The sequence below is a fragment of the Mesoplodon bidens genome, assembly GCF_964165515.1.
Source record: "Mesoplodon bidens genome assembly, chromosome: 17".
Taxonomy (NCBI): domain Eukaryota; kingdom Metazoa; phylum Chordata; class Mammalia; order Artiodactyla; family Ziphiidae; genus Mesoplodon; species Mesoplodon bidens.
Window position 1 is genome coordinate 11,470,184 of NC_138174.1, and position 13,453 is coordinate 11,483,636.

The window sequence follows — 13,453 nt, forward strand, 5'->3', positions numbered from 1 at the left end:
CATGTCCCTGTCCAGTTTTCCGAGCACCACTTATTGAAGAGGCTGTCCTTTCTCCACTGTACATTCCTGCCTCCTTTATCAAAGATAAGGTGACCATATGTGCGTGGGTTTATCTCTGGGCTTGCTATCCTGTTCCATTGATCTATCTTTCTGTTTTTGTGCCAGTACCACACTGTCTTAATTACTGTAGCTTTGTAGTATAGTCTGAAGTCAGGGAGCCTGATTCCTCCAGCTCCGTTTTTCGTTCTCAAGATTGCTTTGGCTATTCGGGGTCTTTTGTGTTTCCAAACAAATTGTGAAATTTTTTGTTCTAGTTCTGTGAAAAATGCCAGTGGTAGTTTGATAGGGATTGCATTGAATCTGTAGATTGCTTTGGGTAGTAGAGTCATTTTCACAATGTTGATTCTTCCAATCCAAGAACATGGTACATCTCTCCATCTATTTGTATCATCTTTAATTTCTTTCATCAGTGTCTTATAATTTTCTGCATACAGGTCTTTTGTCTCCTTAGGTAGGCTTATTCCTAGATATTTTATTCTTTTTGTTGCAGTGGTAAATGGGAGTGTTTCCTTGATTTCACTTTCAGATTTTTCATCATTAGTATATAGGAATGCCAGAGATTTCTGTGCATTAATTTTGTATCCTGCAACTTTACCAAATTCATTGATTAGCTCTAGTAGTTTTCTGGTAGCATCTTTAGGATTCTCTATGTATAGTATCATGTCATCTGCAAACAGTGACAGCTTTACTTCTTCTTTTCCAATTTGGATTCCTTTTATTTCCTTTTCTTCTCTGATTGCTGTGGCTAAAACTTCCAAAACTAGGTTGAATAAGAGTGGTGAGAGTGGGCAACCTTGTCTTGTTCCTGATCTTAGTGGAAATGGTTTCAGTTTTTCACCATTGAGGACGATGCTGGCTGTGGGTTTGTCATATATGGCCTTTATTATGTTGAGGAAAGTTCCCTCTATGCCTACTTTCTGCAGGGTTTTTATCATAAATGGGTGTTGAATTTTGTCAAAAGCTTTCTCTGCATCTATTGAGATGGTCATATGGTTTTTCTCCTTCAATTTGTTAATATGGTGTATCACATTGATTGATTTGCGTATTTTGAAGAATCCTTGCATTCCTGGAATAAACCCCACTTGATCATGGTGTATGATCCTTTTAATGTGCTGTTGGATTCTGTTTGCTAGTATTTTGTTGAGGATTTTTGCATCTATGTTCATCAGTGATATTGGCCTGTAGTTTTCTTTCTTTGTGACATCCTTGCCTGGTTTTGGTATCAAGGTGATGGTGGCCTCGTAGAATGAGTTTGGGAGTGTTCCTTCCTCTGAAATTGTTTGGAATAGTTTGAGAAGGATGGGTGTTAGCTCTTCTCTAAATGTTTGATAGAATTCGCCTGTGAAGCCATCTGGTCCTGGGCTTTTGTTTGTTGGAAGATTTTTAATCACAGTTTCAATTTCAGTGCTTGTGATTGGTCTATTCATATTTTCTATTTCTTCCTGATTCAGTCTTGGCAGGTTGTGCATTTCTAGGAATTTGTCCATTTCTTCCAGGTTGTCCATTTTATTGGCATAGAGTTTCTCGTAGTAATCTCTCATGATCTTTTTTATTTCTGCAGTGTCAGTTGTTACTTCTTTTTCATTTCTAATTCTATTGATTTGAGTCTTCTCCCTTTTTTTCTTGATGAGTCTGGCTAATGGTTTATCAATTTTGTTTATCTTCTCACAGAACCAGCTTTTAGTTTTATTGATCTTTGCTATCATTTCCTTCATTTCTTTTTCATTTATTTCTGATCTGATTTTTATGATTTCTTTCCTTCTGCTAACTTTGGGGTTTTTTGTTCTTCTTTCTCTAATTGCTTTAGGTGCAGGGTCAGGTTGTTTACTCGAGATGTTTCCTGTTTCTTAAGGTGGGATTGTATTGCTATAAACTTCTCCCTTAGAACTGCTTTTGCTGCGTCCCATAGGTTTTGGATCGTCGTGTCTCCATTGTCATTTGTTTCTAGGTTTTTTTAAATTTCCTCTTTGATTTCTTCAGTGATCACTTCGTTATTGACTAGTGTATTGTTTAGCCTCCATGTGTTTGTATTTTTTACAGATCTTTTCCTGTAATTGATGTCTAGTCTCATAGCATTGTGGTCGGAAAAGATACTTGATACAATTTCAATTTTCTTAAATTTACCAAGGCTTGATTTGTGACCCAAGATATGATCTATCCTGGAGAATGTTCCATGAGCACTTGAGAAAAATGTGTATTCTCTTCTTTTTGGATGGAATGTCCTATAAATATCAATTAAGTCCATCTTGTTTAATGTATCATTTAAAGCTTGTGTTTCCTTATTTATTTTCATTTTGGATGATCTGTCCATTGGTGAAAGTGGGGTGTTAAAGTCCCCTACTATGAGTGTGTTACTGTCGATTTCCCCTTTTATGGCTGTTAGTATTTGCCTTATGTATTGAGGTGCTCCTATGTTGGCTGCATAAATATTTACAATTGTTATATCTTCTTCTTGGATCGATCCCTTGATCATTATGTAGTGTCCTTCTTTGTCTCTTCTAATAGTCTTTATTTTAAAGTCTATTTTGTCTGATATAAGAATTGCTACTCCAGCTTTCTTTTGATTTCCATTTGCATGGAATATCTTTTTCCATCCCCTTACTTTCAGTCTGTATGTGTCTCTAGCTCTGAAGTGGGTCTCTTGTAGACAGCATATATATGGGTCTTGTTTTTGTATCCATTCAGCCACTCTGTGCCTTTTGGTGGGAGCATTTAGTCCATTTACATTTAAGGTAATTATTGATATGTATGTTCCTATTCCCATTTCCTTAATTGTTTTGGGTTCGTTATTGTAGGTCTTTTCCTTCTGTTGTGTTTCTTGCCTAGAGAAGTTCCTTTAGCATTTGTTGTAAAGCTGGTTTGGTGGTGTTGAACTCTCTCAGCTTTTGCTTGTCTGTAAAGGTTTTAATTTCTCCATCAAATCTGAATGAGATCCTTGCTGGGTAGAGTAATCTTGGTTGCAGGTTTTTCTCCTTCATCACTTTAATTATGTCCTGCCACTCCCTTCTGGCTTGTAGAGTTTCTGCTGAGAGATCAGCTGTTAACCTGATGGGGATTCCCTTGTGTGTTATTTGTTGCTTTTCCCTTGCTGCTTTTAATATGATTTCTTTGTGTTTAATTTTTGACAGTTTGATTAATATGTGTCTTGGCATATTTCTCCTTGGATTTATTCTGTATGGGACTCTCTGTGCCTCCTGGACTTGATTAACTATTTCCTTTCCCATATTAGGGAAGTTTTCAACTATAATCTCTTCAAATATTTTCTCAGTCCCTTTCTTTTTCTCTTCTTCTTCTGGAACCCCTATAATTCGAATGTTGGTGTGTTTAATGTTGTCCCAGAGGTCTCTGAGACTGTCCTCTGTTCTTTTCATTCTTTTTTCTTTATTTTGCTCTGCATCAGTTATTTCCACTATTTTATCTTCCACGTCACTTATCTGTTCTTCTGCCTCAGTTATTCTGCTATTGATCCCATCTAGAGTATTTTTCATTTCAGTTATTGTGTTTTTAATCGATGCTTGATTCATCTTTAGTTCTTCTAGGTCCTTGTTAACTGTTTCTTGCATTTTGTCTATTCTATTTCCAAGATTATGGATCTTGGAAATAGAATCTTGGATCATCTTTACTATCATTATTCTGAATTCTTTTTCAGATAGACTGCCTATTACCTCTTCATTTGTTAGGTCTGGTGGGTTTTTATCTTGCTCCTTCACCTGCTGTGTTTTTTTCTGTCTTCTCATTTTGCTTATGTTACTGTGTTTGGGGTCTCCTTTTTGCAGGCTGCAGATTCATAGTTCCCGTTGTTTTTGGTGTCTGTCCCCAGTGGCTAAGGTTGTTTCAGTAGGTTGTGTAGGCTTCCTGGTGGGGGGGACTATTGCCTGTGTTCTGGTGGTTGAGGCTCGACCTTGTCTTTCTGGTGGACAGGTGCCCGTCTGGTGGTGTGTTTTGGGGTGCCTGTGGCCTTATTATGTTTTTAGGCAGCCTCTCTGCTAATGGGTGGGGTTGTGTTCCTGTCTTGCTAGTTGCTTGGCATAGGGTGACCAGCACTGTAGCTTGCTGGTCGTTGACTGAAGCTGGGTGCTGGTGTTGAGATGGAGATCTCTGGGAGATTTTTGCCGCTTGATATTATGTGGAGCTGGGAGGTCTCTTGTGGACCCGTGTCCTGAAGTTGGCTCTCCCACTTCAGAGGCACAGCACTGACTCCTGGCTGCAGCACCAAGAGCCTTTCATCTACCCGGCTCAGAATAAAAGGGAGAAAAAGTAGAAAGAAAGAATTAGTAGAAGAAAGAAAGAGAGAGAGAAAGAACGGAAGAAGGAAAGAAAGGAAGGAAGGAAGGAAGGAAGGAAGGAAGGAAGAAAGAAAGAAAGAAAGAAAGAAAGAAAGAAAGAAAGAAAGAAAGAAAGAAAGGAGGGAGGGAGGGAGGAAGGAAAGAAAAAGAAAGAGTGAAAGGAAGAAGGGAGGGAGGGACGAAGGAAAGAAAGAAAGAAAGACAGGAGGGAGGGAGGGAGGAAGGAAAGAAAGAGAGAAAGAAAGAAAGGGGCGGAGGGAGGGAGGGAGGAAGGGAAGGTAGAAAAAAAGAAAGAGAAGATAAAGTAAAATAGAATAAAGTATAAAATTTAGTAGGGTTATTAAAAATAAAAAAGTAATTATTGAGAAAAAAAAAAAACGGACGGATAGAACCCTGGGACCTATGGTGGAAGCAAAGCTATACAGAGAAAATCTCACACAGAAGCATACACATACACATTCACAAAAAGAGAACAGGGGGAAAAAAATAGAAAATCTTGCTCTCAAAGTCCACCTCCTCAATTTGGTATAATTCGTTGTAAAAAGAGGAAAAGGGGAAAAAATCTTAAGTCTTGTCCTCAAAGTCCACCTCCTCAATTTGGGATGATTCGCTGTCCATTCATGCACTCCACAGACGCAGGGCACATCAAGTGGACCGTGGAGCTTTAATCCGCTGCCTCCAAGGCTGCACAGAGAGATTTCCCTGTCTCTTCTCTGCTCTCACAGCTCCCGGGTCTCAGCCTTGGACCTGGCCCCGCCTGTGCGCGTATGTCGCCGGAGGGCGTCCGTTCTTCGCTCAGACAGGACGGGTTTAAAGGAGCCGCTAATTCGGGGGCTCTGGCTCACTCAGGCCTAGGGGAGGGAGGGGCATGCAGTGGAGGGCGGGCCTGCGGCGGCAGAGATCGGCATGACGTTGCACCAGCCCGAGGCGCTCCGTGCGCTTTCCCGGGGAAGCCATCCCTGGGTCCCGGGACCCCGGCAGGGGCGGGCTGCACAGGCTCCCCGGAAGGGGGGGTGGACAGTGACCTGTGCTCGCACACAGGCCTTGTGGCAGCGGCAGCAGCAGCCCCGGCGTCCCACGCCCGTCTCCGGGGTCCGCGCCTTCAACCGCGGCTTGCGCCCATCTCTGGAGCTTCTTTAAGCAGCGCTCTTAATGCCCTCTCCTCGTACACCAGGATACAAAAGGGAAGAAAAAGTCTTTTGCCTCTTCGGCAGCTCCAGACTTTTTCCCCGGACTCCCTCCGGGCTAGCCGCAGCGCACCAACCCCTTCAGGCTCTCTTCCTGCCGCCAGCCCCAGTCCTCTCCCTGCGCTCTGACCGGAACCCGATACCCGAGCCTCAGCTCCCAGCCCCCGCCCGCCCTGGCGGGTGAGCAGACAAGCCTCTCTGACTGGTGAGTGCTGGTCGGCACCGATCCTCTGTGCGGGAATCTCTCCGCTTTGCCCTCCGCACCCCTGTGGCTGTGCTCTCCTCCGCTACTCCAAAGCTTTCCCCCTCCGCCACCCACAGTCTCCGCCCGCGAAGGGGCTTCTAGTGTGTGGAAACCTTTCCTCCTTCACGGCTCCCTCCCACTGGTGCAGGTCCCATCCCTATCCTTTTGTCTCTGTTTATTCTTTTTTCTTTTGCCCTACCCAGGTATGTGGGGATTTTCTTGCCTTTTGGGGGGGTCTGAGGTCTTCTGTCAGCGTTCAGTAGGTGTTCTGTAGGAGTTGCTCCACGTGTAGATGAATTTCTGATGTATCTGTGGGGAGGAAGGTGATCTCCGCGTCTTACTCTTCCGCCATCTTCCTCCGGACCGAAACAAAGTTTTTTTTTAAGAGTTTATGTCTCTTCAAATATTGAAAACCCCAAATATTATCAAAGACTGGACTCTCAGTAATATTAGGTTAATTTCCACATAGAAAATGGGGGAAATACTAGAAGAACAAATCAGAGAACAAATATCTAAATTTTCCCAATCCTTGCTTCCCTCAAAAAAAAAAAAAAAAAAAAGAGAGAGAGGATAATGGATTTTAGATTTTAGAAACTACAGATGAAAATTTTTCATTGTTGTGGTCTATTCAGATCCTCTGCCCACTTTTTAATCAGGTTGTTTGGTGTTTTTGTTGTTGTTTTTGAGTTTTATGAGTTCTTTATACATTTTGGATATTATATTGTTTATCAGATATATTGTTTGCTAATATTTTTTTCTCATTTGGTAGGTTGTCTTTTCATTTTACTGTTTTTTTTCTCTGCAGAAGCTTTTTAGTTTGATATAGTCCCACTTGTTTATTTTATTTTTGTTGCCTTTGCTTTTGGTGTCAAATCCAAAAAAAAATCATTGCCAAGACAGATGTCAAGGAGCTACTGCCTGTGTTTCCTTCTAAGAGTTTTGTGGTTTCAGGTCTTATGTTTTAAAGTCTTTGACCCATTTTTAGTTGAGTTTTATGTATGGTGTAAGACTGATCTAGTTTTATCCTTTTTCATGTGACTGTTCAGTTTCCCCGACACCATTTTTTGAAGAGACTCTCCTTTCCCCATTGTATATTCTTGGCTCCTTTGCCGTAAATATCATAAATATGTGGGTTTATTTCTGGGCTCTCTATTCTGTTTCATTAAGTTGTGTGTCTGTTTTTATGTCAATATCATACTGTCTTGATTACTATAGCCTTGTAATATAGTTTGAAATCAGGGAGCGTGATGCCACAGCTTTGCTCTTCTCTCCCCAAATTGCTTTGTCTATTTGGGCCTTTTGTGGTTCCATACAAAGTTTAGGATTCTTCGTTCTATTCCTGTGAAAAATGCCATTGGAGTTTTGATGGAGATTGTATTGAATCTGTAGATTGCTTTGGGTAGCATGTACATTTTAACAATATCAATTCTTTCAATCCATGAGCAAGGACTATATTTCCACTTTTTTATATCTTCAATTTCTTTCTTCAGTGTCTTAGTTTTCATTATACAGGCCTTTTGCCTCTTTACTCCTAGGTATTCTTTTTGATACAGTTGTAAATGTATCAGATTTCTCTTTCTGATAGTTAATTAGCTATAGTGACTTTTGGCACATGTCTTTGTATAGCTTTTGTAGTGGTTGCTCTAATTATTACATCATATCTACATACCTCATCACAGTCTACCACTCCAAGTGAAGTATAGAAACTTTACCTCCCTTTACATTCCTTTACCCTCCCTCATTTATATTTGTCTTGACTATTACCTCTACCCACAATTAGAACCACATCAGACAGTGTTATAATTTTTGCTTCAACAGCAAAACATAATTAACAAAACTCAAGAGGAAAAGGAAATCCTATTATATTTACTTATACTTTGCTTATGTCCTTTCTTCCTTCCTGATGTTCCAATGTTCCTTCTTTTATTGCTTCCCTTATGTTTACATGATTGCTATTAGCCATTTTTTTAGACTAGCTCTGAGGCTGACAAATCTTTTTCATCATCTGAAAATATTTTCATTTCTCCTTTATTCCTAAAGGATATTTTAATTCATTATAGGATTCTAGGTTTTAGCACATAACAAAACTTTTACACTTCCTCTGGCCACCATAGCTTTGAATGTGAAATATGCTGTCATGGTTCATGGTATGACAAGTAATTTGAGATCGAAACCTGGATTTTTAAAAAAATTTCTGAGATATTTTTATCTCATTCAAATCTTCTATTTTAGTTGACTTTCTTTAGTTGACATTACTCCACCAGGACAAGTGGGGCACACTGCCTCTTCACTGCCAGGTGGAGACAGAAATCTAGGTTCCCTGCTTCCCTTCCGCTGACATCCAGGGAGTGGGGTAGCTCCTCATGATGGCTTGGCAGGGGTGGGAGTTCCAGCTCCCCACGTGGTATCCACTGATGGGGGTGGCCTCATTGCTGCTGGTTAGTAGGAAAAGTCCTGACTCTCTACTATGTCTCCTCCCGACCCACCCCAGTGGGAAGAGAGAAGGATGCCTCATTACTGACCACAGGGCATGGGACTCCAGGCTCTCCATGTGGTCTCAAGTGACTCCTTGAGGGTGAGGTACCTTGTCATCAGCCAGCAGGGATGAAAGTCCTGGATCCCTATATGACCTTCTCTGATGCCACCCCAGTTTGGATGTTAGGGCGCCGCATTACACCATCATGAGGCTTCAGATCTAGGCTCCCCACTCATCCTCTGCTAGTGTGTGTGGGGGGAATGAGAGGCATAGTTTTTCTGTGGTGTTTGGCTGGAGCAAGTAATTGTCTAAAAGTTTCCTGTCTTCCTAGGATGCCCTTTTCCTGGACTTTCGGCTAGAGAAACATGCTTTTGTTGGGGCTTTTATTTTTGTCTGTACCCGTTGGCCTATCTGGGTTGCTAGCTTCTTTGCCTCCAAATCTAGGGTATATGAGACAAAAAGATAACCCAGGGAACTCACCACTTTGTTGTTCCTTGGGCCCTGTGGTCCTTAGCCAGTCTGCCTTCTGCTCCCCACATTTCAGAGTTTTGTTACGTTTGTTTTATATGTAACATATAAATTTTTTTTAGTTGTTCTTAATGAGAGGAATAAAGGAAAGTATGTCTGTGGTCAGGAATTTGAGAAAACATTAGATCTCAGGTCTCTCCTAGTGAATTCACATTTTAATTTTAACATACTTTTGAGGAAAATCATTATAGCATTTTCTTCTTTAAACTACTAGGATTAATCGGTATTTGTAGGGATAGAAATTTTCCTATTTTAAATTAATGACAGAGGTACACTACTCATAATAATTAATCACCAGGTAATCGTTATTTTGACAGAAAACTAAAATTATAATGTTTAGAAAAACAAGTATATTAAATTATACTTTAAATGATTATAATTTTAATGTTCTTTTTATATATCCCTTATATTGATATATTCTTTTACAATTAAGTTATAGAAAACAAAATTAAATAGCCACAAAATCTAAAATTTTTTCAAAAGTAAATTATTGTTCTCAATGACTATACTTCTCTGTAGATTTTCAAAGTAAAAAAGATTGTTTTAATTAATTCATTGAATATTTATTAAAAACATAGTATGTGCCAGACGTTGTGCTGGAGAGAGAATGATGAGCAAAATATATAGTTTCCATCTTAATCAAACACAGTGTTCTCCTACAGTAAAATATCAAAATAAAAACTGAAATCAAATCTTCTATGAAAGCATTTTATATGTTTTTATGAATAGTGCTGCTCAAGAAAATTAGAATTTTATCTTTTGAGTATATTATTCCAGATACTATACGGAAAAAAACAGACTTCTCAAGCAGTAGCATTTATCACCAGTGTTTATTAAAATTAAATTGAAAGCAAAAATGATACCATGAAATGTTCCATTGATATACAACGAACACATTTCAGTAGTTTCTGAAATACCTTGTAGATTTTTAATATTGTTTAAAGCATAACATAGTTTAGACAGTGTTACCAACGATGGCCATGGCTGTTAATGGTTTATATTAACTGAAAGCAGTAAAATCATCCAAGGACTCTGTTAGTGTTAGAATAATAATTTACCAAGACAGTTACCACATACTGGCATTTTTTTTCAGCTCTAATTCAGTATTATTAATAATGGACAAAATTGCACTTTTCTCATGTTGCTGTGGGCAGTAGGGAATTATTTCAATGAATATTTCAGCACATTATTTTAATCATTCTTCCACCAAATCCAAGTGGGCAATATTTTATAGTTCTTAATTCAGTGTACTAAGAAACCATGGTCATTAAATTGCGAACTATTTGTAGTAAGGTCTATCCTGTGATTTACAAGCCTTGTTAAAAACAGTGTAAAAGAATGCAAACTGTGCCATTAATACTTGTAATTTGATGCTGCATTTGTTACTAAACTCCCAGTGATGAATGTTTTCAGTAGAAGGAAGAACATTGTAAAGAAAGCAGAGCTGAATGTTATAATGCCTAAAATATGAGAATGTTACTATTTTAAGTTTTGTTCAGTTGTAGAGGAAACATATGTATATAAACACAGTTGTAAAACATAAATATCTCAAAAGTTATCTTAATTTTCCAATGAGACCACAGAAATAAAGATTTAATTGTATTAGTTATTAATTTAAAAGAGTTAAATTTATCATACTTTATAATATGTAATGCCATTCATGTTCCTGATGAATTGAATAGAGAAAATATTTAATCCTTATAAAAAGAAAATGTTCAAAGCTTTTAAAATTTATTGGGTAAGTAGTCTATGAATTTATATAACTTGAAAAAATGTATTTCCAGTTATACATCATTATTAATAGTTATTATTATTTTTTATCTTCCCATTCTTAGCCAATTGCACGATTTCTGGCGTTTGGATTACTGGGAAGATGATCTTCGTCGAAGGAGACGGTTTGTCCGTAACGCATTTGGATCCACTCATGCTGAAGCATTGCTCAAAGCTGCAATAGAGTATGGTGAGTACCAGTGCCTCTTACACAAAAATACTCCTGGATGTGAGGTGACTCTTTGTGGTTGATAATTCTTTTTCTTTCACTAGCGTTTAAAATTCTCCATGTCATAAGCCAAAAATGTTATGTTCTACTTTATCCTTCAGCATCATTTAAGTTACGCTTAATCAACCCAATATTTCTCCCACTTGATGTATGTTAGACTCTTCAGCTTCTTTGTAATAGATTAGAAACCTCTACATAGTTGGTTATTACCCAGCATCCTTCTCATAGAGCCTAAAACAAGATTAAAATCATTTTCCTTTTCAGCGTCTTTCAAACTTTGATCTTTCAAACTTTTTCACCCAAAGTGGAAAAAAAAAATGTACTACTGTAAGTGTGTATTCAGATTTATATATTTTTTGTATAATTTGTGTGTGTATGTGTGTATATATACATATGTATACTGTGTGAATATAAATATATACATGAAATACGTAGACAAATATGTGTACTGTTATGTATATACATATACACATGCACATACTTGTGTATTTAACTGAAACAAATGTCTTATTGATAATCTCATTACATGGCATTCTCTATTTTAACCCTATTCTATTCTGTTATTTTCAGTTTAATAAATAAATCATGCCTCAGTATGCCCATTAGGTTCCCAGCCCTCCAATGGATTGCAAATAAAGTTTGAAAAAGACCATCCAACATTAAAGATATCATCCACTATCACACTACAGTAGAACTGCACCCTAAGTTGTCCTTTATAAAATGTACAATAAATAGTAAATATCAAAATATTTTTTGTAATTAAATAAAAACACTGCTACTTTAGATTGCTGTCCACCAAGAAGTATGCATAGGGCTATTCTCTCTGTTCACCTACTTTTTAAAAATTAATTTATTTAATTTATTTAGTTTTGGCTGCATTGGGTCTTTGTTGCTGCGTGCGGGCTTCCTCTAGTGGCGGTGAGCGGGGGCTAGTCTTCTCATTGCAGTGGGCTTCTCATTGCGGTGGCTTCTCTTGCTACAGAGCACAGGCTTTAGGTGTCCAGGCTTCAGGAGTTGTGGCTTGCGGGCTCCAGAGCACAGGCTCAGTAGTTGTGGCGCACGGGCTTAGTTGCTCCACGGCATGTGGGATCTTCCTGGACCAGGGCTTGAACCCATGTGCCCTGAATTGGCAGGCAGATTCTTTTTTTTTTTTTTTTTTAACATCTTTATTGGAGTATAATTGCTTTACAATGGTGTGTTAGTTTCCGCTTTATAACAAAGTGAATCAGTTATACATATACATATGTTCCCATATCTCTTCCCTCTTGCGTCTCCCTCCCTCCCACCCACCCTATCCCGCCCCTCTAGGTGGTCACAAACCACCTAGCTGATCTCCCTGTGCTATGCGGCTGCTTCCCACTAGCTATCTATTTTATGTTTGGTAGTGTATATGTCCATGCCACTCTCTCATTTTGTCACAGCTTACCCTTCCCCCTCCCCATATCCTCAAGTCCATTCTCTAGTAGGTCTATGTCTTTATTCCTGTCTTACCCCTAGGTTCTTCATGACATTTTTTTTTCTTAGATTCCATATATATGTGTTAGCATACGGTATTTGTTTTTATCTTTCTGACTTACTTCACTCTGTATGACAGACTCTAGGTCCATCCACCTCACTACAGATATCTCAATTTCCTTCCTTTTATGGCTGAGTAATATTCCATTGTATATATGTGCCACATCTTCTTTATCCATTCATCGGATGATGGACACTTAGGTTGTTTCCATCTCCTCGCTATTGTAAATAGAGCTGCAATGAACATTTTGGTACATGTCTCTTTTTGAATTATGGTTTTCTCAGGGTATATGCCCAGTAGTGGGATTGCTGGGTCATATGGTAGTTCTATTTGTAGTTTTTTAAGGAACCTCCATACTGTTCTCCATAGCGGCTGTACCAATTCACATTCCCACCAGCAGTGCAAGAGTGTTCCCTTTTCTCCACACCCTCTCCAGCATTTACTGTTTCTAGATTTTTTGATGATGGCCATTCTGACCGGTGTGAGATGATATCCCATTGTAGTTTTGATTTGCATTTCTCTAATGATTAATGATGTTGAGCATTCTTTCATGTGTTTGTTGGCAATCTGTATATCTTCTTTGGAGAAATGTCTATTTAGGTCTTCTGCCCATTTTTGGATTGAGTTGTTTATTTTTTTGTTATTGAGCTGCATGAGCTGCTTATAAATTTTGGAGATTAATCCTTTGTCAGTTGCTTCATTTGCAAATATTTTCTCCCATTCTGAGGGTTGTCTTTTGGTCTTGTTTATGGTTTCCTTTGCTGTGCAAAAGCGTTGAAGTTTCATTAGGTCCCATTTGTTTATCTTTGTTTTTATTTCCATTTCTCTAGGAGGTGGGTCCAAAAGGATCTTGCTGTGATTTATGTCATAGAGTGTTCTGCCTATGTTTTCCTCTAAGAGTTTGATAGTTTCTGGCCTTACATTTAGGTCTTTAATCCATTTTGAGCTTATTTTTGTGTATGGTGTTAGGGAGTGTTCTAATCTCATACTTTTACATGTACCTGTCCAGTTTTCCCAGCACCACTTATTGAAGAGGCTGTCCTTTCTCCACTGTACATTCCAGCAAGCAGATTCTTAACCACTGCACCACCAGGGAAGCCCTGTTCACCTATTTTTAAATGCTCTAAAAAGTTTAAGTTTGATTGATCATATAATTT

The 13,453-nt window shown here is 38.7% G+C and overlaps 1 protein-coding gene across 4 annotated transcripts in view; it reads left to right on the forward strand.

Moving 5' to 3' along the window:
• NBEA (neurobeachin) overlaps positions 1 to 13,453 on the forward strand; it is a 613,622-nt gene that overhangs the window by 359,644 nt on the left and 240,525 nt on the right. For all 4 annotated transcript variants that reach the window (XM_081214387.1, XM_081214388.1, XM_081214389.1 and 1 more), the window contains one exon: positions 10,617 to 10,741. In XM_081214387.1, coding sequence (XP_081070513.1) covers positions 10,617 to 10,741 — 125 coding nt within the window. The remainder of the gene's footprint in view (positions 1 to 10,616; positions 10,742 to 13,453) is intronic.